The sequence below is a fragment of the Aulonocara stuartgranti genome, assembly GCF_965226115.1.
Source record: "Aulonocara stuartgranti genome assembly, chromosome: 1".
NCBI lineage: Eukaryota > Metazoa > Chordata > Actinopteri > Cichliformes > Cichlidae > Aulonocara > Aulonocara stuartgranti.
Window position 1 is genome coordinate 11,630,904 of NC_138939.1, and position 27,660 is coordinate 11,658,563.

Here is a 27,660-nt window from a genome sequence, read left to right on the forward strand (position 1 = left end):
GCACTGTAACAAAGTCAGAACATAGACCGTCAGATTTAATGCACTGAGTCCTGTTACTGAAGATGTGAAAAATGTTGGTATAGGTTTTCAGCAGGTATATCTGGTGCTCCAGAAACTGACCTGCTCAAGGCTGTACCCTGAGCAGTTTGTTGTTGTATTGGTTTAACTTTTACTCTGTCTTTCTATAGAACCTTTTTATGTCTGCTTTTTTTCAGTGTTAACAGGTAATACTCCCCTTTCTGCCTTTCTCCAGTTTCTTTTTTTTTTTTTTTCTTTTTTTTTTTTCTTTTTTTTTTTTTTTGGCCTGTCCCGTTTGGCTCTTTTGCCATCAGAATTGTTGTCTAAAGGCAAAGAAAGATGCCCAACGGATTTACTTTACCAAACTGACCATCCCAGCCTTGCCGTAATGGTCCATTTGATTCACCTTTTATTGTTTATTTTATTTTCACTTACTGAATACGGGACAGACTTGACTGGGGGAAAGAAGGGGAGAAAGAAAGAGGGAAAGAGAAACAGCTGAGAAGAGGGACGGGGGAGAAGGGCAAAAGACAAAAACCGACAGAACGGGCAGAGAAAAAAAAATGCATATATCTCCAGTTTCTTTGTTTGGTGGTGGTATCGGCTGACGGATTTCTGGTATTTTCTTGACTTCATTAGTTGTCACATTACTGCATTGCTGAGCCCTCACTGCAGACACCCTGTGTGTTTGGATGGCCTTCCCAGTCTTGCATCACTGGGAGGTGGTGTTGGATGCATGGGAGGATATCCTTCCGCTGATGTTTCTTTTATTGACACATTTCACATCAAGAACTCCACCGACTTCACCGACAAGGTACAGAAACTTACCGTGGACCCAGATGAAACCATGGTGTCCTTTGATGTAGTCTCTCTCTTCACTTGCATACCCACCACGGACGCAGTGGAGACTGTCAGAAAACAACTACAAGAAGACAGCTCCTTAGAAGACAGGACCAACTTCACACCCGAACAGATCTGCACACTGTTAGACCTCTGCCTCACCACTACATATTTCAAATACAACGAAGGCTTCTACAGACAAAAACATGGCTGTGCCATGGGCTCCCCCGTGTCACCTATTGTAGCCAACCTTTACATGGAGGAAGTGGAAAGGAGGGCTCTTGGCTCTTTTAAAGGGAGAGTACCCAGCCACTGGTAGAGATATGTAGACGACACCTGGGTCAAAATCAAGACACAAGAAGTGGAATCCTTCACTGCACACATTAACGCTGTGGATAAAAACATCAAGTTCACCAGGGAAGACACAAAGGACAACTGTTTGCCTTTCCTGGACTGCGCTGTGCACATTGAAGAGAATGGCAAACTCAACATTGAAGTTTACCGTAAGCCCACACACACGGACCAGTACCACCTCTTTGACTCCCATCACCCTCTGGAACACAAACTTGGGGTAATCAGGACCCTACACCACCGGGCAGAACATGTTCCCTCTAAGCCTGAAGGGAAAAAGAAGGAACACACACATGTAAAGGAAGCACTTAAAACATGCGGTTATCCTAATTGGGCGTTCATAAAGTCAGCAAAGATGCACAGAAAAGAAGATCAGACACCAGCGAGGGAGGATAAGAAAGACAGACGCAACAACATTGTCATCCCCTATGTAGCCGGTGTATTAGAGAAACTCCGGAGAGTTTTCTCCAAGCACGACATCCCAGTTTACTTCAGACCCAGCAACACACTCAGACAAAAACTGGTTCACCGGAAAGACAAAACTCCAAAATACAGACTTAACAATGTGGTGTATGCTGTACAGTGCAGCATGGAATGCCCAGACCTCTACATCGGAGAGACCAAACAGCCACTTTTCAAGCGCATGGCACAACATAGAAGAGCCACCTCCACGGGACAAGACTCAGCAGTTCATCTGCAAGTTCACTCTTTCGAGGATGCCAATGTTCACATTTTGGACAGAGAGGACAGATGGTTTGAAAGAGGAGTGAAAGAAACCATCTATGTCCACTGTGAGCGACCATCGTTGAACAGAGGCGGGGGTTTACGACACCAACTCTCTGCCATCTATAATCCGGTTTTGAGTTCCCTCCCCAGACGCCTTAACGCCCACTCACATCCTGGGCCATCTGACCTCGGGAAATCGCATGATAAGGTGGGGCCAGGTTTCACAATAAGCTCACCCGAAACCCTGGCTGATTGGGACCCACACCCGTTTTCACACCTTGGCTCATGTGATTAGGTAGAGGATCATCAGGGGGTCCTTTTGTCCCTCTTTGGGGGAATACTCCCACTGGGTTTAAATCTGGGACTCTCCGCCATTTGACCTTAGAACTGAAGAAGCTTCTCGGATGAGAGGTGAAACGTCTTCAAGCAACTTAAAGAAGTCCAGACGCTTTTCTTTGCAAGCTCCTTTGACTACGATGACCTGGATGACTGAGAACCTTCACAGACACATTTCTTTTGACTTTTTCTGACCACTTTTTCTTCAGTGGAAGGCGCCAAATGGGAAAGCATCTTCTTTAAAGCTCCCTGCCTCGGATGGAACCTGTGCTGGAAGCACATCATTTGTCTCTGTCATCCACGTCTTGCCTCTGAAGAAATTGGTCTCTGTAAGAAGACCATTTGAGAAAATATAACGTTAGTACACCAGACAATTTACCCAAATAAAAATCAATAGTAAAGTTTTATTATTTTAAGTGATGCCCTAATATTGTCTTTATTCCTGATAACTTCACGTTAGACTTATTTTTAAAACCAACATTGAAATAACATTTTTTGTTGTGTTTGATTGATGATGAAGAAGAAGCTTTACTTTTTCATTTTCCATTATATTGAAATAAGGTATTATTGGGCTGAGAATGTGTCTGAAAACAGTAAATGCAGATATTTAAAATATTCAGATGTTCACTGAAAGATGCAATCTTAAGAAGATTTTTATACCAGATTCTAAAATGTCAGGCACATAAGTATGGGAAAATACTGATCGATCTGATTAAAAATTAAAAAAGGCTTTGGAAGTTGCACGTTGGAAGTGGAACAAAAAATTTTCGGGGTTAGTTTCAGGGAAAGACTTTGCAAAACTAAGTAGCTCCAACCAATACTGTTTTATAATTTCAGTAATTTCGGCAGATTGTGAAAGGAGTGCTACTCTGGAAATGCACTCCAGCAAGTGTCTCAGTCCATATGGACACATGATCAATGACTTCATTCTAAAGCTGGTTACGGTTACTATCTATGGTTACTAAAGACTTTTAGTCCGTGTGACTTTAAGGTTTAAGTTTATGAGTTCTTAGATCCCCAAATGTGTTGAAGTCCCTTCAAAGATTTTATGTCAGGAATCTCACTTGGAATTTTTTCATGATGTCACTGAATTCTTTTGATTTTATCATTTTCTTTGCACCCTAGGTTAAAAAACAAAACAAAACAAAAAAACCCCAGAAAGAATGAGGAGGGGAAAATGTCAGTGGCCTCCATATATAAAACCATTCCTGTTTTTGAGGTACGCCTCTAGTTCATCTGTTGTTTATTTCATTCATTCATCTACATCCCTAGATGTCACCACTTGCAGATACAAGTGGTGGAAATGGGCTTTCTCCAAAGGCTGTCTGGCCTTTAGACATAGGGTGAGGAGTTCAGCCAAGTGAGAAGGGCTCAGCATAGAGCCACTACTCCCCCACATGGAAATGAGCCAGTTTGGGCATCTGGCAAAGATGCCTCCTATGTGAGGTGTTTTTGGAGATGTCCCTCCAGATGAAAACCGAGGACACGCTGGAGAGATTATATCTCTCACTGGCCTGGGATTGCCTCTGTGTTCCGCTGTAGAAGCTGGAGGAGGCGGTTGGGGAGAGAGAAGCCTGGGAATCCTTGCATAGGCTCCTGCCCCTGATACGCAGCCCCAGATAAGCAAAAGAAAATGAATGGATGACTGGACAAAATCAGAAAATCTGTTTACATTAAGCCTGATCACATCTTACAAGTAAAAGAATGAATAAATTAATGTTACAATGCATATTTATTTATTTATTTAATAATCATGTAATTATAATTTTCCTGACAGTTATTGTTTATTGGCTTAACACCAAAGCAAAGACCTGTACATAGAGCTTAGGGTTTGTTACTATTCCATAAAGACAAGTGTAATATAACAGGTGTTTGGATATGGACAGCATTATACACGCAGCATTATTTTGTTCATTTTCATTCCAGTCTCTTTGTTGGTATCTCTGAGTTCCTGAACAGCCTTGGGTATTGTGTAGCTTGAATGTAGAAGCTGTGGAAACCTGAGCTGCGGCCTCAGGGTCATTGGGTGTCCAGTCTCTGTTGACAGTGAGCTGGGCTGAGTGAAATATTCGGAGTGTTGGGTCACTCTCCTCCCCCTGTTGCTTTCATGCTTTCTCCTTCTGTTCTTCCAAACATTTTGTGAATAGGTGATCCATTAACAGAAATGGGCCAATGGGATAAATACTGTGGACTGCCCTTCTAACGTCTCCATTTCCTCTGCCTTTTATTTCTTTTCTCTCACTGAATGATAGTCTTTGTCAGTGTGTCTCTCGTTTCTCTTCTTTCTTCTTTGTGCATCTGATTCTTAACAGGATTACAAATCAGCCTTTAGCCTAGCAATTTCTCTGTTTATCGTAGTGACACTTTATGTCACATTATCCAAATTACAGTATCTTGCTGTTGCAATTAAAAAGGCATACAAAATTCAGGCGTGGTGTCAAAAGGGCAGTGTATCATTTATGGCCAATAGTTTGCATCACTATTTCTTTTCACCGTGTTTGTCTCATTTATCTGTCTCAGTTTCATTCCCTCTCAAACTGTTGTCCTCTCTCCATTTAGCTATGAACATCTTGGCTTGTTGCCATCACAATCCATTCACTACAGCTCAGCGAGACTGCACAGCCGCTACTATATCCCAGAGTGCACCCTGTTCTTTCCAACAGCTCCCACTTGTACAGTAAAATGGCAGAATGGCCACTTCACAGACCCCCCCCCCCCCTCCTCACTACATTGTGTCCTCATGAGACACACACAGTTACTGAGTTACTGAGCAGAAGCGCATACATGTGTGAGTGTGTTGTGGGGCAAATACATGTTAGTTTGTCTGTGTTTATGACACATGGGCACATATCTAGGACATGATGAGGTTTCTAGTGCAACTGTGTTGTTTTATTCCCATATGAAATATCATTTTTTTGAAATATAGAATAACTGTTTACTGTGCCTACTTCTTTAAAGGATAGTAGGTCATGCTAATTCTTTGTTATGCAATTGCTACAGCTACCTTTTGAGATTAGGCAGCTATTGAAATAATTTTATGATACAAAATGTTTTAAAATGTTAAAGATAGCTAAACATTTTTAAAATGAATTTCCTTTCTTTCTTGCATATTCCTCATCATACCTCAAATCCATTTTTTAGGGACCAGTGGGATAATATCTGAACATCTATATCTGAAACATCCTCACCTTGCACCAAGTGAAACCATTGGCGGTGAGCTGGGAAATGGTTGCTAACATTTTAATGACTTAATGAGACCTAATTAGTTGAAATGGGATAGGGAAAGCAAGGGGCCACGGAGGTGATCTGTGACTGTGCATGCTGACTTGCACACATGTGAGTGCACGACACACAACAATATGTTGATCTTTTTGAGTTGTTTGCATGTGGTTCCTGCATGTGTTTTGGGTGCATGGTTGTGCATGCATGTTAATGTCGTCTCAATGGCAGATGTGTGTGTATCAGAGTGCTGTGCAACAACCTTTCTCAGCATTACCCAGCCTCTTCATCAGGAAGTGTCTGTGGGGGTTCAGGCCTCATTTAATCAAAGAAAAATTCCATCTCCCATTAACTTAATTAATCCAACAGCAGAGAAAGACAAGCTGAAAGAAACCTGACTGTGTGTGAGTGAGGGACAGAGAGTCTTTTAAGATGAATTCACAAAGCGTGGTAATAAGATCTGCAGAGAAGATGTTTAAATTATATGAAATTACATCAAGACATACATTAAGTCATGTGTCTGGATAAAAATGTAAACATAAATATTTATTTATAGCATTCATTTATATATTCATTTGCTAGTTTGAAACCACTTACATAGACAGAGCTTAGAAAAAATGCTTGTGTGAATAGGTGTGAATCAGTGAACGCGGCAAGTTGAGCAAAATGCTTTGAGTGCTGAGATAGAGTAGGAAAGCACTATATAAGAACCAGTTCATTTACCATTTGCCATTCAAAAGAGAATGACTCAAATAAAAGTAGCCATCGTACTGTAATGATCACAGTATATGTATTTATGTTTGTATGGTCCCCACCTTCTGATAGAGAAGTGGATCAGTCTTGATCAAACTTTGCATTAACATTGCCTAAGGCACTGTGTTCACAGTGCACACATTTGTTGATGTTTAGAGTGCGCATGCTACTTTTGTTTTATTTATGCATTTTTGGGAATGTTGTGTACTTTAACAGTCAGGCAATTTTTTTTTTACTCTTCCCAAGTGACTGAGTGTCTGCTGATTATCGATCAAGTTACTGAAATAACCATAAAAACCACTATAAAAATGCTTACAGTCTAGAAAGTTTAGAAAATAGACATGCAGACAACACTCTTCCAATGATAAAAAGACTAAGTGAGCACGGGTGAGCACCATCATGTCATGGAGACACTTCATCAAGCAACCCATTGGATATTAAATTATTTATAGCCATGATTCAAAATTGATGTTTCGATATTTATTTATTTATTCTTCATTTTATATATTGATATTGTTCAAAATATGACATCTCGCAAATTTGTCATATTTGTCAGTTACTGACTCTTAAGTCTTTATTTTTTTTAAATGGAAAAATGTTTAATTTGCCAACATTTTACCTAACACCCAGACAAAGACCTGTATGCACTTGTGGCGTTTGGTCCCTTTGTCTCTGAGCTGTATATACATCTTCCTTCATGGGGTTATGTGATATTGACTGTAGGGATGGAACAATGGCTTGACATGAAAAATGTAATTACATGCAGCAATAAAATCGTTAAACTTAAAATGTCTGTCACATTTTTAATGATCAACAACTACTGCTGCCCTAGTAAACTAGTATGCAACAGTCAACTTAGTGACCTAGCCATCACAATCTAGTCCTTATCGAAATCTCTCAGATCCTTCTGCTTGTCCATTTTTCCTGCTTCCAACTCATTGACTTCCAATACAGCCTGACAGGTGCTCCTGTAGTAAGATGATGAATGCTGTTTAATTTTATTAGGCTTTTTTGTGGTTGGTTTGTGAATATGTATGTTCTCTTTTCTTTTCAATTATTAAAAACAAGCAATTAAAAAAAAAGAACAAAACATGTTTAAATGTGACCATTTTGGATACTTATACTACTATGGAAGTTTCACTTGCTCCACTAAATGCTGTGCAGTATTGCTCTACTGAAGACATAAATGTCATCTTGCTACTTCTTCACGGAAGCAATGTGTTTCAGCATTATTGACCCTTGCATTTTTTGGTTTTCTCTGTATGTTTCTAATGCACTCCGTCTACCTCATAAATGATAATTATGTGCTATAATTTCTTGCAAAAGCTGATATTCCTTGAATCTTCCATCTCCAGATCTCTTGACCTTCGTCTCTTTAATTCTTTTTCTCCTTAGATAGCTTTTCTGTTTTTTGTTTTTTTTTGTCTTGATCTTGTTATTTATACAAGTATTTCAAAGGACAGGTTTTTGTGCCTACCCTCTCCCCTCCTTTCTCTATAATGAGGGGGTGTGTTGGGTGAGTGGATGGTGCTGGAGGTGGTGGGGTGAGGCAATAAAGAAAGGCCATAAAGTAAACCATGCTGATGCACAATGGAGGGGGAAAAATGTTCTATGAGAATATTTATTTACTTTCACCGTTATCTGAAGCTTTTCTCTGATAAGTATGTAGTGTTTCACATTAAATCATTGTTTCATGACAATTTGTTTTGCATGGAAAATTTATCATCATTTAACATTCCTTTGACTACAGTTTATACAGCATTCAGCTGCTCACTCTGACCTCTCACTCCAGGACTTCCCCTCTCTCACTGACTTTAATGTCCTGCTGCTGACATACAAATCCCTTCATGCCCTATGCGCCCATTTCATTTGCAGAGTTTCTCCCCCTCCTCCTCTGGGCTTCTCTCTGTCCCCAAAACACCCTACTTCTGGTATGCACTACCCTACTCCATCTGTGCTGCCAGTGCTATCAACTCTTTTGAAGTTATGGTGAGGGACTACGCTATAAAACGACTTTGCCTTTTTAGAAAGTAAAACTAATCAGATCAGTGAGTATAGTTAATGTTGTTCATAGCATAGCTGTGATGATGTTCACAGAGCAATAAAAATACAAGAATGCCATTTATTTATTAGAATAAAAACACATTGAGGTTTACTAAAAGTACAGAGCAAAGTTAACAACCTTGTCTTCCTTTGTTCTGCATAGAAAAGCTGGTTTCCGTGGAGCTGAGCTGCGGCGCTGGACCCAGCCATGTAGTGTTGGAACCAGGTTTGCCCCTCTTGCTGGACTGCAATCTGGGGGCCAGTGATACACCCTTCAATGTCTCCTGGCTAAAGGATGGACAGCCACTACTTCCAGAGGGGAATGACTACCTTCAGTATTTGGTCAATGGATCCGTTCTCCTGATGCCAACGTCTAGGGATGGCCAGTCTCCCCATGGTGTGGCGGGGGCTTACAGCTGTGTGACTGGCAGCAGTCTTGGAGCGCTGATGAGCCGGACTGTGAATGTGCTCCTAGCAAGTAGGTATCCCTGGTTACTTTTAAGGGCTATGGTCAAGTTAGTTAAGATAGTTAAGTTTGCTGAAGACTCAGAATTTTCATTTGGTACATTGTGAGAGAATTGTGATCTCTGTGTCTGTACATTTTGTAGAAAGTTTGTTAATAGTTTACTTTTTCTTACCAGTAAGACTATTTTGATTAAAAATATATATTAGCCATAGTGTCTGTCACATCCTAGATATTCTAAAGACTGAAATCAGAGACAAGCAAAGATGCAGAAGTCGAGTTTCTTCTCAGACTGATTTAATGACACACTGCAGCGTGCTAAAAAAAGACTCTTGTGAAATTTTGCTCATTTATGCCAAGATTTACTTCCTACTAGAGATGGCACGATACCACTTTTTTATGTCCGATACCGATACCGATATCATAAATTTGGATATCTGCCGATACCGATATGAATCCGATATAGTGTTTTTTAATCAACAAAACTGTTTTTTAAAATATCTTGCTGCATTTTGCAAGTCTGCAAGTTCATACTCAAGTTTAAAACAACAACTACACTAAAGCTATTCTGTTATACCTGTATACAAAAAAAATATTTCATAGTTCAGCAATACTGATCAATCTAATAAACTTAGACCTACACCATCCTCCCTATTCTGGTATTTTAAAGAGTACTTAGCGTAAATATTAAGAAACCTAACTAATAGGGTTCCAACTCCCAGCAACAACAAAAATAAATAAATAAAAAATAGGGAACCACCCCTCACGCTCCACCTCATGATGCTTAATCGACGTAATCAACCTTAATTTGATGCAGTGTGGAAAAAAAATGCACAGAAATCAATTCTTTTTCAAGAAATATTAAATAGATTCAACATCTTTCTTCAACAAAATTGCAGACTGCACAGATGGTACCTTCCCAAAGTAAAAAGTACTATAGCTTACTAGGGTATATATATTAGACTTAATAGTCACTATATACAGTAATTGACTTCTATTCATTTTACATCAAATTAAAACTTTGGGTGTCAGATAATTATTTATTAAAAGCTCGACATTTTAAATGAGAATAAGAAAGAAAAGTATGTCTTTGTGCCCCCTTTTCCCAGTTAATGCCCTATCGGCCCCCCTGGCTAAACTTTGCTAGATCCGCCCCTGCACAGTTACCAGCCGTCAGCTACGTAGAAAAAGATCCTGGAGTAGAAAGTAAGATTAAATAAATTGTAACAACAGCTTATCAAGCTTAAACGTGCTGCTGTTGTTCAGCCGCTGGTTTCCTCTTTCTGGTGCAAAGTGGACCAAAAACAAACAAGAGACACGGACTCGCGACAGAAAAGCCGATCAGCTGATCATTTAAGCAGTTTCACGATTGAAGTAGCAGCCGGAGAGCGAGAGGCAGTCGCTCGTTAAGCTTAACGTGGGAATGCTTTACAAACATAAAGAGATGGACTTACACACTTGCTTTACTTCTCTCGGGGATAACTTTGTCGGAGATGAAATGCCAGGTTGCTAGCGAAGCTCCAAATGCTATCCAGACCACCGACAGGTCCCGCATGCCACAGCCGCTCTATCACGTGACGCATACTGCTCCGACTGCTAACGTTCTGAGGTGAGTTACGGTGTGTTGCAAGTTTTGTGAGGTGCTTTCGTGATATTTAATGGATCGGATTACATTTTTTATTTTTCTCCGATATCCGATCCAGTAATTTAGGTCAGTATCGGACCGATACCGATACGTAATATCGGATCGGTCCATCTCTACTTCCTACCTGAGTATTAATTAGTGAATTGTAGTGACATCTGTTTCCAGTCTTTATTCTAAACCAACATGACCTATTGTAGCTTCAAAATCATCCTAATTATGTGACAGCACAGTCTCACAAAGGCATGCACATGTCTGACCACTTCTGACTATACCTGAGAAATGGTGAAATGATTACACAAGTGTTGTTGTTTGTCTGCGAGTGTTTGAATGGTCAACATGTTTAATGCTGCAGTATATTCAATAAAACAAAATAAGAATATTGGTATCCTTTATGCATCTGCTTGCTGTAGAATACATGGATACACATGTATATTGAAGAATAGCAACTGAATTTTTCTGTTTTATCAAGGGAATTTCTTTTGCATGGATGGGCATTGACTTGCTTCTCTTCGGCCTCAGATAGGAAGTAACAAGTGTCTTGGGATGAGGTATACTCTGCAACAGAGTAAATGAGGGGGAAAGGATGGAAATAAAAAAAGGAAGAAGAGAAATATGGGGGTATGAAAAATGAGAGTACAGGCTGTAGTTTTTAATCGCCCCTCCAAAGAGGCCTCTTTCTCTCACTCTCCTAAGTGGTAGTCTTTATTTAGCCATTAGCTTTGTATAAAATGAGACAGTATCCTCTGTGGATGCCCCTTCTTTTGTCAGCTGTCACATGCCTATTTATAAGGATCTCTTGTTTGACAGACAATGAGGACTAAAGGGAAGGGAGGGGGTATGTTGGATGAATGGTGGGAAGGCAGACAAGGCTGAAGAGAGTTTGTGATGATGGTGAAAGGAAAGGCTTCTGAGACCATTAAGAATGACCTTCAGTTTGCACGCATGTGTGTATAGGTGTGTGGTGTCTTTATTAAATTACTTGCGAGAGGCTATGAGATAGATGTGACCACTGGGAAGGAGGATGAAGCCGAAATGCCTCAGCACTAACATTGAGTGGATATTCTTAGATCTTACAGTACGGGCCTACATTGGTAGGAATGACACTGAAAAACTGACTGTAGCTGAGACTGCATCTGTGAAAAAACATTAAGAAAACCAGCTGCTTCGGCGTTCCTGCCGAAATATATGATGTGTGTTGTTAAGGCAGACACAGTAAAAGAGATTTCCTTCTCTGTACATACAAATCAATGTCACATACAAATCAGCCTCTAATTCCGTCTTCTTTAAATGACAGAGGCAGCATACTGAGTGCAAATCACATTTTTCAAATCCATTCACAGGTAAATTATGATGATGGTTAAAAAAGCTGCTTTTTGTCTTAATTTGAGCAATTAACCTTTCTTATTATGAGACTTCTGCGGGGAATGTCAATATTTTCTAACTCTAGCTTCTGCAACCCATTTCAAAAAACAGTTGATGTCTTAACAAGGAAAAAAAACACACACAATTTTATGTCTTGTTGCAGGCTTCAGTTGTGGATAATGTCTATGAATGTTTTTCGTATTTAGTATTTTTCCTGCCTGTAATTGCATGATTTTAAAAGGTGTCTTATCATAAGTCGACTCGGTATTAATGCAGACACCCCATGCCAATATGAGCAGTGAAAGAGAATGTGGAGAATAGCTTTTCAAAGCTCGATAAGAAATACTAGTTCAAAGACATCTAGCATTACAACAAGAACTCTACATTGAAAGGCTTCTACTTAATGAAAGTCATTGCAGAAATACTGTAAAGGGCTTCCTTTTGTCACTACTAGTGCAGTACCTGCTTTCAAAGGCATGTTAGAATCAGCAAAAGTAGATAACACCGTCATTTGAGTTTTCTTTGGAGCAAATAATGCTATCTAAACTTCAAAAGCGTCAAAGAGAAGTCTGACATCATCTCATCTCTGAGATCACATGTCAGGTGACCTATCTATGGCCATTTCATAGATGATGTTGCAGAACAGGAAAGCCCCAAACGACTTCAAACACAACACAGCACTTACTATTGTCCCTCAATGCACCCACCAAGTCTGAAGTGGATCAGATGGACAGCTGTTGCAACGGACAAAGAATACTCACACGTACAAATACACAGACTTCTTCATTTATCAGAGAGGTTGAAGGACATTTCTGCCTATTTGTTAAAACAGACAGAAATGCACATGTTTTACAGCAGCTATTGCAAATATCTGTTGAAGCAGGAAGGGTGGCATGCTTGTTGAGTTGTGGTAATCAGATTTAAAGTTGGGAAGCACACAGGTCACAGGTTGAATTATCTGGTTTCACAAGGGGAGGAGGAAAATACTGCAATCTGATAGCTCTGGGGCCAAAGGGTAGGGCAGGGATAGAGGGATGGACAAAGACAGAGTTGGGGTAAAATCACCAGCAGCAGTGACAAAAAAAAAAAGCCAAGTACTGAGATGAGATAAATGAGAGTGAGAGAGCAAAGAAATGTGAGATTTTTTTTCTCTATTTTTACCACGCACATTGAGGGGTTAAAGTTTACATAGAGCAATGCCCAAGGATTTGCCTGAAAATGTTACTTATATAGAAAGACTTTGTTGCTAGGAAACAATTGGTCATATTTCGACCCTATGATTTGGTATACCACCTTTAGCTGGGAACGTTACAATGAAAAATTTCCCAGTGTGTCAGGACAAGTCCTTTCAGTGTTAACTCCGCAGCATCTGACTCTGTGATCTGTATGTAACTGGATGGATCTGCCTTGGAATTTCATCACAGGTGTCAGGACACTCATGGAGCTCTGGGGAAAAAAGGCTAATATGAATATACTCTGACACAATGGACGTAGAAGCCCAGCAAGTCGCCATTGTTCGATCCCAGCATGAGTAAAGTGTCGTCTCTAAACACTCGTCTCCCCCCCCCTTGCATTAATGTTGAATGGCTAATGCACATTCGCTTATCAGCTGTTGTTCACCGCTCTGCAGAAACCCTCCTGTGCACACATACACTTGTGAACATGGCTGCATACAGTGCTTCAGAAATGTAATCATAAGCTGTCCGTGTGCAGGCATTAGAGAACAAGTAGCAGGGCACACCGGCACTTAAATTTACAAATGTACACACACCCACGCACGCTCATTGAGCGTGTCATCCTATCAGGCTGTCTGGCAGTGTTACAGGTTGTGTGTGTTTACATGAGAGAATCATGCTGTAATGGCTGGAAGTGGCAGAGGTTAATCATCAACGGCTCTTCCATGACTTGCTACGCAACAGTCAGTGTGAGATTTTCTGAAATGAATCAAATCCATTTTGCTACTATGACCAAGCATCTCTGTCAGCCTGTGTGTACTCATTGAGAAACTTTGTTCCCTCAGCACAGTGGGAAAACACAGATGGACAGTTTGTTGACATGACTAACAGTTGGAGTGATAGGGCCTAGGGTGATTTTGGATAGCCTGTCCAGTGTCTCCTCCTCAGCTTACAGTGGTTTGGAGAAAATCTTGTACAAAAAATCAGGATGGTGTGAGTTTACAAATCTTGAGCCTACCATGTGATTGGCTGCAGCTATGGCTATGGTTTAAGCTTAGTGATTTTGGTCATTTCTCTACATTTAGTTAGCAGACTTATGTTAACTTATGTTTCTCAACTGATACTGGAAAGGTTACAATGCTAAAATCCATCTAGTCTACTAAATAGTTTAATTTGGGTTTGTACGAAGACCTTTGTTATTCCTAGATAATTTAATGAATCTACTGAACACAACAATAGACCTGTCATGTCGAATATTTGGGGTTTGAATTTAATTTCTTAATATTTATTAGATGGCCTGGCATTTGCCTTTCATGTGATAAGTAGCAGAAATTCTATTTTTAAATACACAGTGGAGGGGATAAATGTAGGACGTCTATCTTCAGAATATTTCAGAAAACTTTATTAATAGCTGCTGTTTCACACATTCACAAATTTATGTTTGTGACACTTTTGGGTGATGTTTACATGTTTTGAGGCTGTGCAAATCCAGTTTGGCAATTAGTTCCACAAGGAGAAAGTGTTTTATGTAAACCAGAAAGACTGGCTGATTAGATGCCTCTGCTTATTTAACATTCAAAGAAACACATATGATATTATTATGATATTACAGTAAATTTTTACAGCCTATTATGTGGTTAATGTAATTACACACTGGATTTTCTAGCCATTTTATGTTTTGGGCATTTTTATTGTCCCTTGTGCTTATTTCTTTGTTTCTTACTTTTCTCCTCTTAGAGTTGCCTTCCCCGACTTCTTTCTCTGCACTTTCCTTTGATCCACCCCCACTCCCCTACTTCTCAGTCAGGGCTACAAACTAAGAGGCTGGGACAGCCAGTCTGTTTTGTTCTCTCTTCCAACAGCCTGTTGGGGTCAGAGGTTAGAGGCCCTCAGACGGTACTCACTGCTGCCCCCTGGTGCTCAGCTTTACATTCAGAGGGAAGCATTCCCGTGTCTGTGATTGTATAAAGACTGAAAACTGGAGTCCTGCCAAGAGTCGACCTGGACAGACAAATAGAGCCAAGCCTGATTAAGTCCCTAAATTTCTCCTAATCAGGACATTCAAGGGCATTTAAACGGCCTCAACAAGTCTTTAATCAAATTACAAAAATTAAAACAGCACCACTGAAAGCCCTACAATGGGTGTAATACAAACACTGGAAGTCTTAAATACAGACTGCAGAAGTGACATTCACGTACAATTCACATTCACTGGGTTGTCTGAACAAAGCTGTAAATAGAATAAATGATGAGGTTAGTACTGTTTGTATTAAGTTACGACTTGAGCTATCAAGTGTGAGCTATCGAGTGTGTAGATCCCTTGCACTGGTTTTGCAGCCATGGATAAGTGCACTAGGTATGCTGAAGATATGCTGGAGAAATTGTGGACCATGGCCAGATGTAATACCAGGTGTGGGCAGACGCTTTGATCAATAACCCTCTGAACTATATCATTACTGTACCTGCAGGTCTGTCGAAGTTCCGTCTGGAGCCATCTCCACAAAAAGTGCCCACAGGAGGGGCTGCCCGCTTTGAATGCCAAATTGAAGGAATACCAACCCCTGTTATTACCTGGGAAAAAGATGAAGTAGCGATTCCTGAGGGAACAAGGTAACTATGGAGTTCTGCTTTGGCTTTTTATTGTATGTTAAATATTCCCAATGATCTGCATTTTGTATATGATTTCATATTGATTTACTCACTATAACTGTGTACAAGAGTGTTTGGATGTTGCCCTCCATTTGAATTCTTTGAGTTTGGATGTTGCTGCTAGTTACTAAAGACATGTCAGTCTTTTGTTCAAAACAAGAATGCGAATTTTGTTTGTCCCTGAATGTAGCTGCTTCAGTTTTTAATGGAAATGCAGAATGGTATGGTAATCATAAAGGAACAGCCACATCATGATAGCCACATCCTTGAACAGTCTCTCTCCCAGTTTTCTCACACATATATTCCCATTTAATGGATCACTTAACAATATCGACATTTCTCCTGACCCTGGAATTTGTTTCCAGCCTTATTACGTCAGGCAAAGTGTTAATGGCTGCTGTAGCCTTGCTTGACCCACAACCAGCTTGCTCCTCATAAGGTCTTATTGGTGGGACATGGCTCTTCCACCTCAGGCTCTAATAATGTCGTTAAACTAAAATCAACCAAAAAATGGTTCAAGCATCACTAGCTTTTCTCTTTCATAATATTTGTGTTTAATGTTATTTATCTATCCAAATTTTCTCATTATAAATGATGCTTTCTCTTATTACCGCTTTCTTTTTGGATCCTTTGTTTTCTGGTACCTCTTATTATTCTCCTTGTCTCCTCTTCTTATCTCCTTTACACTCGCCTGCTCTTTTATCCTTCATGAACAGACTACCACTGGTCACATTATGGTCAGATTAATAGCCTATGATAACAGCTATAAGAGGTGGTGTGATGGCTTTATATTGCCTGGGTTCCACTGGTCTGGTTTGCCTGTCTGAAGTAATGACCTCTGTAGGGGAGGGAGAGGCAATGATATAAAATATGGGAAGTATTAACAGTGCAGAGAGATTCTGTATGCAAAACACATGTTACACATATTACAGTGTAGCCATTAAAACAGCCTTCATTTGGGGTATTTTGTGATACTATGAAAAGCTTACATCCCAAAGTTCTAGAATTGCAGTTATTTTGTGTTGTCTGACTCATCTCTAAAGTGGTTGTACACAAAGGTACTTTCTCCTGAACAAAGATGGTGTCTTATGGGGACTCAGGAGCAGCAACCTACAAAGCTGATCACCTGAATGCTTCATCCTATGGGGCACTAAGCCATTTATATAACCTTATCTTTCATTCTCTCTGCTATTCCTTCTAAATCCTTCTTTCTCTGTCATCTCTGTCTCTATTTTTATTGTGTGCAACAGATTCATTTCCCTTCCTAATGGGGTGCTCCAGATTCTGGAGGTGACCAAGGATGATGAGGGTGTCTACCGCTGTGTTGCATCCAATTCTGCCGGGAAGGACATCAGTCATGAAGCCAGACTCTCTGTCACCACAGGTAAGGCCTGTTGCAGTCCTTTATAGTGTTTGGATTGACAGGCAGGTACCACTGAGAACTCCTATCTTTCCATTCTTATGAGTTTTGGCTTAAAATTCATTGGATATATTTACAGCTAACAAAATGACACTTGAGGAGTTTTCATGTCATGTGAGTTTATAGCTGTAGTGAGTTTTAAAGCACATTTTGAATTATTATATTAATTATAATTATTTTTTTACATTTCTTTTTTCTGCCCAAAAGTCAATTTGATGTATTTAAAGTCTTCAGCTTACGCTTGTGTGAAATGGATATGCATATTGGGACATGATTGGCTTCTGACATGACAGGTTCAGAAATCATAATGGTACATCATGCTGATGTCTCAAGGTGATCACAGAGAAACTTGTCACCTTCAGCAGATGAATTAGCAAACAGCCTTCTAGTTTCAAACTGCACCAACATCAATCTGTAGAGTGAAGGTCACACATCCGAGTGATGCACTTTCTATGGCAGCAGCTTTACACTGTAATGGAATGCATTACAAGAAAGTACAGTGCATCTGTTGGTGTTGAAAATACATTTCTAAATGATATTTTTACTCTGATTATTTCAGGACTGTGGTCACTTTAAATCTAGGAACAGCTGATACTATACATATACAGTAAACCAACTAATGTCAGTGAATAGAGACTGCACATCATATAGCTCTGTGCATTAATTTTTTACACGATGTTTCCAACCTATTTTCGAACCATGATCTACTTTTAAAATTACCAATCTGCCAAGATATGTCAATCCAATCAGAGAGCCCTAACCAATACTGATTGCCTACCAACATGTTTAACATGCACACAGTAAATTTGAAAGCAGCACAGATACAGTTAAGTCTATAATATGTTTGACAAGAACAGCTTCACTTGAGTCATAATCATTATTTGATTGCAGAGAGTCCTCCATTTTCAGAGGCTCAAAATTAATGCCGACAAGCAATTTCATGGCCAGGTGTAGCCTGTTACTTTGTTATTTCATGAGAAATGAAGCAGTAATTCTAATATGAGGTCCAGAGAGATGTGCAAGTGAGGAACGCTATTGTAAAAACAAACAAAATCAACCTATCAGAAAGATTCTAAAAACTTTAGAGAGGCCGAATCAATGATCTGGAGGAATGCAAAGCCCAGTTCTGGTCTTTCAGACAAGAACTCAGTTTCACAATGAGTTGATATGAAACTGGATTCACAACAAGGTGCAAACTACTGATTACACTCAAGCACATAATGGCCAGATTAGACTTTGCCATAAAAAAACATCTTAAAGAGTCAAAACTATGGTTGGACAGAAAAAAAATAACCTGTGCCAGAATGATGGGAAAGGAAAAGTATGCAGAAGGAAAGGAGCAGCCAATGATCCGAAGCATACCGCAGGATCTGCCAAATATGTGGTAGGTAATGCTATAGCATGGGGATGCATGGCTGCCAGTGGAATTGGGTCATTAGTGTTTATTAATGATGTGACTGCTGAAGGAAGAAGTAGGATGAATTCTGAGGTGCACAGGGCTATACTCTCTGCTCAGATTAAGCCAAACTGATAGAACAGTGCTTCACAATGGATAATGACCCAAAGCATAATGCCAAAGCAACTCAGGGGTTTCTCCGTCATTAAATATGAGACTTAATGCAGAAAGACCCACAAATAAGCAGTAACTGAAGGTGGCTCCAGTAAAGGCCAAGCAGACCATCTCAAGTGAAGAAACACAGTATTTGGTGATGTTCATGTGTCGTAATCTTCAGGTGGTCGTTGACTGGAAAAGCTTTTAAAAAAAATCTTTTCGGTTTACAACGAAGCTATTTTGAGCCTCTGAAAATGGATAATTGCATAAAATTGTATAAAATGGCTGTAGTTCTGAAATAATCGAGGTCATTTTTTGAGTGGAGTGGTCAGTGCGCCCCAGGGTGGCTGTGGCTACAATGTAGCTTGCCATCACCAGTGTGTGAATGGGTGGATGACTGGTTGTGCTTTGGGGTCCTTAGGGACAAGTAAAGCGCTATTCAAATACAGGCCATTTACCATTAATGTTTTCTTAAATGCTTGTTCTCTAAGTTCTCTAAATGGAATGTAAATATATTTCTCTGTCTTACTTGAATCCCCGGTACTGAGAGGAGGCAACTACTCACTTGTAGTCTGGATAGGTTCCATCATTGTGAAACTGCATGAGTTGATGATCTTCTTGGAAGATACAGCATATTTACACAAATGTGTTGATCAAAACCGATTTCAAATTCAAGGCACATCTTCTAAGGTTGGAATACTTTTTCTCTTGAAGTAGATTCTAGAACTTTCCATTAATACCAGCTGACCCGAGTGTTATTTTGCAGTGTGAGAATCTCATTCTCAGCAGAATTACCCAGTTAGAAGGGTGATACTGCTTTGCAGGTAATGCAACATCAGAACCTGCACCACTCTGAAAAGGCAAATAACTGTTTTCAAACCAACTAGGCTGGGTGCATAGTCAGTAAATTACTTCTTAGATTCAGGTAAAATGTTCTGAACTTGACTCTTCATATTATGTATTTTGTCCTGATATTAAAGCTACACAGGCAACAGCACTGCAGCCCACTTGAAATCAATTGTAGCTTGCTTTCAGATTTGTTTACTGAGCTGATCATGCTGATTACATATTTATCCTCACCCTGCCACTCTAACTTGAACTCACTGAGTAGGGCAATAAGATCTTGCAGGAACGCTATATTCGAAAGCAACTAGTATCTGCCTAGAAGTGCATATTACGCATGTGTTGAAAGATTAAGAATTCTTGGATTTAAGGCAAGAGCTCAGTTCTTGGCTAAATCATTGCCAAAAACTGACCTCTGCTCATTCATCTGACATGTACAGTAGTAGCTCCGTATGCCTCTTTCAACTTAACTCCAAGTGACGTTCAAAACAACCCTGTCGCTCCAACACAGCATCTGGTATAATTCTGTTGAATTATACAACTCTAATCAAGGAAGTCTGGGGAAAAAAAACACTGTGATGTTTGTTGAAAAGAACATTACTGCACTGGCACAGTCTAATCAAAAAGCATGTTTAAATGTGAAGATAAATGCTGTTTTATTATTCTTGGGACTGTTTTATAATTCTTGTTTTTTGTTTTTTTGTTTTTTTGACTTTATCTTCATTATTTTCAGTAACTAATCTTCAGTGGGTCAAAGCAAAATGGTTGTTCTGAACTGATGTCTAAGACTAAGCTTTTGTGTATAATGTCAAGCACTTTAAGCTTATGTTGTGTATGAAATTGCATGCATTTGCCTTGCCTGACCTTCACAATACATTTTTTCCAGTATATACAGTAAAAAGAAGCTTTCATGCTGTGATCGTTTGCAGACTATAATATACTTCTATATGGCTCCTGGCATTGGTCTTGGTCTCCCAAGTGTCTGGCACTATGTTTTGTTCATAATGTCAGTCGCTGATCAAGGCTCATTCTCCCTATCTGATAAAACATATTGGAAGTTATTGAATAATTACAACAAAGTTTAAACTTAAATCACTGCTAATCTGTTGGGAAGTTTGTATGCTCCACAGCAAAAACTGTCAGAAGGCTACCCCATAATGTTGATTCTGTTCATCTGGAGGTAACGTTTTTAGTCCTTGAAAGATTTTTTCATTCATCCAAGTGACTTCTTCTGTCTCATCTGACTGCAGGCTTCCCCAACCTTTAAATTATTACATTTGCATAATGACTGAAACTAGCACCACTGAAGGTCAGGCACGGCACCATTGACTAAAACGTAGTCAGTGGTGCTAGTTTTGGTCAAATGTACTGTTAATAAGGTAACAGAAACTTGCAGACAGCTTAAAAGTGAGTCAAGAAGTCACTGTGATGAGTGATGAAACATTTCACCAACTGAAGATGATATGTCCAGATGAACAGAATCAATTTTCTCTCCTTACTGAGTAGGTAGGGATCATTTTGAAAATTTGCTGTAGAAATGAATGAATGCTCACATTTAAAATGACATAGATGCATAGATACTTTACTCCTGTGGCCTTCTGTCGCAGGAGGGGACTACTTAAGTCCTTATTGCAATTCATTACATGAAACAGATGTCAGGTCTAATGCCATCACTTAATTTGTTTTCACATCTATGAATAGAACAGTTCAACACCCATAATGGAGTTTTTACAGCTTGATATTGAGGTCATCACTTCATATACTTAATTCACATAGAGGATAGAGGACATTTAGCTGCTTTAAACCAACAATTTCTAGTTTCCTCTATTTTCTTTACAGTCTTTATTTTATTATTTTTTTTACCGCACCCACACAGGCCCTATATGAAGGTACACCATCCAGTGCAGTCCTTACAAAAGCAATATGACCCACTTAAGCTTTAAGCATAACCAAGGCATAACCTTGTAGTCCTGATTATTAATTTATAATGTGTTTGCAGAATGGCAGGCATCTGTTCTGAACATTACCATTATGAGCAGCTGATGAGTGAGTGAGTGAGTGAGTGGAAAGGCCAACTCACATCAGATGTACCTTAGCAAAAACATTGAAGCAATTTGTGTCTCTTCAACCCATAGACAATACACTTTGAATAATAACGTAAAGGTCTGTTAAGGTGAAGATGGGTATATCTTAGGTCTGTGAGTTTAACCATCCTATTGCCTGACCCATTTACTGTGTGTTCTCCTTTTTCTTTGGATAGTAAGTCTCTTTATCGTTTACAAACCCAATTCCTAACAAGTTTGGGTGTTGTATAAAATGTAAATAAAAGAACAGAATGCAATGATTTACAAATTTTATAAAGCCATATTTTATTCACATAATAATGTAGAAAACACATTAAATGCTTAAACTGAGAGTATGTACCATTTAAGAAAAAATATATATATATATAATTTTTTTTTCTTTTTTTTTTTCAATCTCATTTTGAATTTAAAGAGAGCAACACATGTCAAAAAAGTTGGGAGAGGGTCATCTTTATCATTGTGTAGCATCTCCTCTTCTTTTAACCACAGCCCATAAACATCTGGTAACTGAGGAGACCAGTTACTGGACTTCTGGGAGAGGAATGTGGTTTATTATTGTCTGATTATGTTGCTATAAAAACCACACCTTTCAGCACAGATGGTGCCTTTCTACATGTGCAAACTTCCAGTTCCTTTGGCAGTGATGCACCATCATGCCAGCAGACATGCAGGCTTCTGAACAGAGCATTGATAAGATGCTGGATTGTCACTCTCCTCTAGTTTAGAAAATGTGGGTGTGAGGCCATAACAGAACCATGTCTGTTTTTAATGGAATGCCCCCTCAGGGCCTGAAGATCATGGGCAACCAGTATTCCTTTTTTGCCTCGTCCTAGATATTTCATCAGATTCTTTTTATGATGATATTATATGCTGTAAATAATAAGGCATGAGTCTTAAGAATTTTACCCTGAGAACCATAATTCTGAAATTGTTCCATAATTCATAGAAAGATTTTCGCAGATTGCTGAATGTCTGCCATCTTTAGTTCTGGGAGAATTTTCCTCTCCCAAGATGTTCTTTTTATACCCAATTGCATTACCGATCTGTTGCAAAGCAAATGAGCTATTCAAATATATTTCATAAAGTAAGAAACTGCCTCTGTTTTATCATTCAATATGTTTTTATGTGCTTTTGGGAATTAAATGCAGGTTTATGAGATTTGCGCCCAACCTTTTCAGAAATTGGTTTGTAGAAGCATCACTTATGTTCTCCCCTCAGTCAAGCATTCTGTGTAGGCTTGATTTCTGGTGTATGTCCAAAATCTGTTAGTGAAGGTTCACATTGCTCCATGTAAATAATAACATTCCAGTGTCCATCCTACCAAATGCTTAATGTCAAACACTTTCTGGTCATATCTACATCCACCATTTTAATGAGTCTGGAGGACTCAAATGTTTCAATGCAAGCCTCTAAAGGTTGATTCTGTTCATCTGGACGTAGCATTTTCAGTGGGAGAAACATCCAGATGAACAGAATCAACCTTTGGAGATTTACTTACCTGGATGATTGAGAATGCATCAGGACGTTTCAATGCAAGCTGTATGAATTTCTCTGAATACAGCTTCAAACCTCTCTGCAGTTTAGCCTGAAGGCAGGGTAGGATTTAAATGAAATACAGAACACAATTTTTCTAAATACTTGATAATGATTTTATTTGTATATATGCAAATCTGACTGATGCAAAACTGCTGTGACAGCTACTTGGTTTAAAAAGTGTGTATTTGAATTGCTAACAGAGCTGTAAATCTTGGCAGCAACCCTGAAGAGTGAGATCAGGATCAATGGGTTCACCACTGTCTAATGTGATATTTACTGGTCCAGACTGCCAAAGCTTACATTTCTTTCGCTGACATAGGCTCGACCGAAGCCCTGAACAGAGTTGTGATTGTGGCACCACCTCAGAATGCTTCAGTTGTGCTTGGACATCCTGCCGTGATGGAGTGTATGGCTCAAGGCCAGCCGAAACCACTGGTGTCCTGGAGCAGACAAGGTAATACTGGCAAATTATCTTACACTTTTCTCTCTGTGCCTCTTAGCCTATTGTTTTTGTACTCTACTGCATCTGTCTGTCATTATCAGTGCCTCACTCGCCGTTTATCTGCCAAACACACGCAAAGAACAAACATCAGCAAGTGAGGATCAGATTTGCAGTAGCTGCAGGTGTAAAGTTGATATTAGCTGTCTCTTGTCAACTGCTTTATCCTGCATTGAGTCATGCTTTACATAAGGTGATTTGTCACATCAATTCATTCGCACCTCCACCATTTGTCCACACCCACCCATACACACACATGAAATGTTAATGGGGAAAAAATCCTTTCACATCCTGTGACTCAGCAACATTTGAATTTGCAAAGAATCATTGTTAGAATCAATTCTTAGAAGACTATATATGCATTGGTCATTCTGGTTATCATTTGCAACGTGGCCGTTGGAGCTTAAATACTGACCATTTCTTTTTCACCTCGTATTTTTTAGTTGGTGGCCATAAATTCTCCTCAAAATGGCGGACAAAGTAAATAAGGGTCTATATAGTGAATAGGGAATGATTTCACACAGAGCCTAGGAGTGTGCCAATGCAGAGAGCTCAGTGATCCCAGACTGAAAAGTCACAGAGCCACCTGTTGGTCAGTTTTTGTGATTACAGGTCAAATCCCTCCATGCTCAAAGCAACATCTCTGTCTTTTGTGCTGTTTCTCAGGCAACTGAAAGCCTGCGAAATGAGCTAAATTTTTCTCAAGGCCAGTGTCCTTTTTCTCCCATCAGCATGATCTCCTTTGTTCTCTCTTGCTTTCTTCTTTGATCAGACGGAAAGCCCATGTCTACTGATGTGGTCGTCCTTGCAACAAACCTGGTGATTAGAGACACAAGGCGTCACCATGCTGGTGTTTATGTCTGCCGAGCCAACAAGCCCAGGACCAGAGAGTTTGTCATTGCTGCTGCTGAGCTGCAAGTACCCGGTAGGAGTTGTGTTATGTTCTCTATATTAAGATTAAAGCTTTTTCATGGAGACACCAATGTCAAAAGGTTGGTTCTCAATTTAAGGCATTTCTGAAGGAGCACTGGCTTTCACATAGACCTCTGTTCATTAATCAGGAGGAGGAGAAAGAAAATAAGGAATCATACATAAACCACAGTCTCTTAAATCTTCAATAAATATAACACTCTCTGTTATGGAATTGTTCGTCTAACTGCTAATGTTAATGTCAAAGAGCTCTTTTAAAAAGATGGGCATGCCTAGCTGGTGTCTGTTAAATTAGATGAATTAATATATTATATTAAAGATGGACTATTAAAAACCAAAACTAGCAAAGCTCATTTTGATTTTAAATTGAAAATGTGTTTTACTTAGCAATTTTAACTTTGGCTTGAAACATTTAACATAAATGTGTCTGGCCTTCTCACTTGCTGGTGAATATCTATAAACTGACATTCGGTTTGATTTTTGGTACAGGAAGTTCTTCACTCTCTGGTTCATGCTTCTTCTCATTTTTTGACAATAATTAAGTAGTTATTATTAATATTATTATTATTATTACTAATAGTAGTTGTAGTAGTAGTAGGATTAGCAGTATATTGTTTTGTAAGACATGTCATTCACAATGCAAGTAAAGGAGGCAAAAAGACTTCTGCATTGCATATTGGGAGGTGTAGCCTAAAACTTAGAGTTGTGATAGCTTCATGTTAATTTAAAAAACATGTCTATAATAAAACTGAAAGATGCACTTCTTGCAAATTCCATGCACCTACTGTTATTAGTTTTCTCAAAAATGTTTTATTAGATGTTTTCTCTTCTTTTTCTAAGGGTCCACATTAAAATCTCATTATCATGAAAAAAGTACAAGCGCTAGGTCCCTCCAGTTTTTTCATGGTGAAGATCTGGTACTCTGGCTCTATGAATTTTCATTAAAGTATGCTTTTCCTCAAGTATGACAACATGTACCAAATCCAAATGAGCATTTTTAGAGAAAGCCTCTTAAGGAAACAAGGCTATAAAAATGCCTACAAGCCTACCTACATCTGTTGAAATACTTGACAGTAGGGACCTGAAATGTTCCATAGTTCCTATTAACCCACTTAATCCCAAATTTTTCCTTGCAAAATAAGTGCATGCATTTTACATGCACTTTACATGCACTACACACAATATGTGCAATTGTAATAGGGGGGTTAAAACGGCAACAATTGTCGCCGGTGGGATTAAAAGGGTTACGAAGTGTATCTTTCAATTTTTTCAGGCAAAGCTGAGGTGTTCAGATGGTAGCCACTTCATGAACTGACATGGAATGACCTCAGACTTTTTCTTCTAATTCTCCAGCCCCCCCAGTGATTCTTCAGGGCCCAGAGACAGTGTCCCTCTCCCGGGGAAACACAGCCAGGTTTTTGTGTAACAGCTCTGGAGAACCTCCTCCAGTGTTGCACTGGTTGAAGAATGGCCAGCCTATAAAGTCATTCAGACGAGTAAAGACCCAAAGCCCCGGAGTCCTGCTAATTAACCAGCTGGCTCTGGAAGATGCAGGCTACTACCAGTGCATAGCAGAGAACTGGCTTGGCACAGCCTGTGCGACTGCCAGGCTGACGGTCATTGTGAGGGAAGGTCTGCCCAGCCCTCCTCGCCACCTTTCTGCTACACCATACTCCAGCACAACTGCCCTGCTCAGCTGGGAGAAACCTGAGTACAACTCAGATCAAATCATTGGCTACTCGGTGCACTGCCACAGCACTGCAGGTCTGTCTTTGTGTCACAAATCTGTGTATGTGAGGCCACATGGCAAGCATGCTTACATTTGATTTGAACGTTTTCAACTTTCAGGCTCTGATAACGGGGAATATGAATTTGCAATGAACAATGACACCACTGAATATCTCTTCAGAGAGCTTCTGCCCCATACTACCTACACATTATTTGTGGTGGCTTACTCTCCCATGGGTGCTAGCAGCCCGTCTCTGCCTATCACTGTAGAGATGCTGGAGGATGGTGAGTAATCACACTGATATACAGATAAAATAGAGCTGCAAAGGTATAGTAAGAACAGCCTGAGTTGCTTCAGTCACTCAAAGAAGATATATTATAAGCTTGTCAACCTTGCAACTACTCAGGACATTTAAGCGCTCATGAGTCATTACTATTGTTGCACGCGTCAGATTCCATTCAGTCTTTTAAATCACGTTTAAAAACGTATTTGTTTGATCTGGCATTTAAGGCGAATTAGGGTAATTTACATCTGGCTCTGTATTTAGATTATGTAATTATCTTATATTTTATATATTTGTAATTTATATTTTATTGTGATTTTATTTGTACTGCGATTTTACTGGAAAGCACTTTGGTGTACTTTGGTCTTAAAAATGTGCTATATAAATAAATTTTGATTGATTGATTGATTGATTGACTATTAGTGGTATCACTGAAAAAGACGTAGTATGTAAACTCAATTGAGCATTTTCCTTTCAACTGTTATTCAAAGTGCAATTCAAATTTCCATACCATTGCCACATAAATGCAGTACACATTTAATTAAACATTAAAAAAAATCTTGTGATGCTTAAAGTTTGACAAAATATGAATTGGACAACTTGTGTTTTTCTTCTGTCCAGTAACCATGCACATCTATAGCATAGGTTTCTTATATGTGTCAGAAATCTCACTTGATTCTTTTTTTCCTTCTTGAAGTGCCAAGTGCCCCTCCTCAGCTGTATATAGCTAGCACTTCCCGCACAGACGTCAAGGTGAAGTGGCATCCGTTGTCCTCAGAGCAGAGTCGTGGAGTTGTTACCCACTACCGCATTGAGTACAGCATTTTAGATCAGCGTAAGTGTCCTAACATAAGCTGCACAGAGAAAACAAGAAATACTAGCAGCTGACTCGTCGCACCTGTTGCTCAATAGCACTTTGGTTAATGTTCTTACATCTCTGTTGCTTTCTTGTTTGCCACTTTAATGACTTTTAATATAATACCTTTTTGTTTCTCAATACTTTTCATTTTCCATTGATTTATACATTAAAGTTTCTTTAGGTTGCATTTACTCAGTTCTTGAATGACAGTGCAAGTTGCCAAAACAAAATGCGAAAACCTTTGACGCATCTCTTATTCTTTGTATGTTATTAATGTAAATTATTTTTAGTGTGTAAGTTATTAAATGCAGAATAGTTCAAATAATTATTAAAACAACTTAATAG

At 39.3% G+C, this 27,660-nt stretch overlaps 1 protein-coding gene across 1 annotated transcript in view; it reads left to right on the forward strand.

The window, feature by feature from the left end:
* The window catches only part of igdcc4 (immunoglobulin superfamily, DCC subclass, member 4), a 57,007-nt gene that overhangs the window by 14,059 nt on the left and 15,288 nt on the right, over positions 1 to 27,660 (forward strand). The window contains exons 2-9 of the mRNA XM_082532249.1: positions 8,450 to 8,764; positions 15,400 to 15,541; positions 16,831 to 16,964; positions 23,335 to 23,469; positions 24,287 to 24,439; positions 25,798 to 26,208; positions 26,293 to 26,457; positions 27,154 to 27,291. Coding sequence (XP_082388375.1) covers positions 8,450 to 8,764; positions 15,400 to 15,541; positions 16,831 to 16,964; positions 23,335 to 23,469; positions 24,287 to 24,439; positions 25,798 to 26,208; positions 26,293 to 26,457; positions 27,154 to 27,291 — 1,593 coding nt within the window. The remainder of the gene's footprint in view (positions 1 to 8,449; positions 8,765 to 15,399; positions 15,542 to 16,830; positions 16,965 to 23,334; positions 23,470 to 24,286; positions 24,440 to 25,797; positions 26,209 to 26,292; positions 26,458 to 27,153; positions 27,292 to 27,660) is intronic.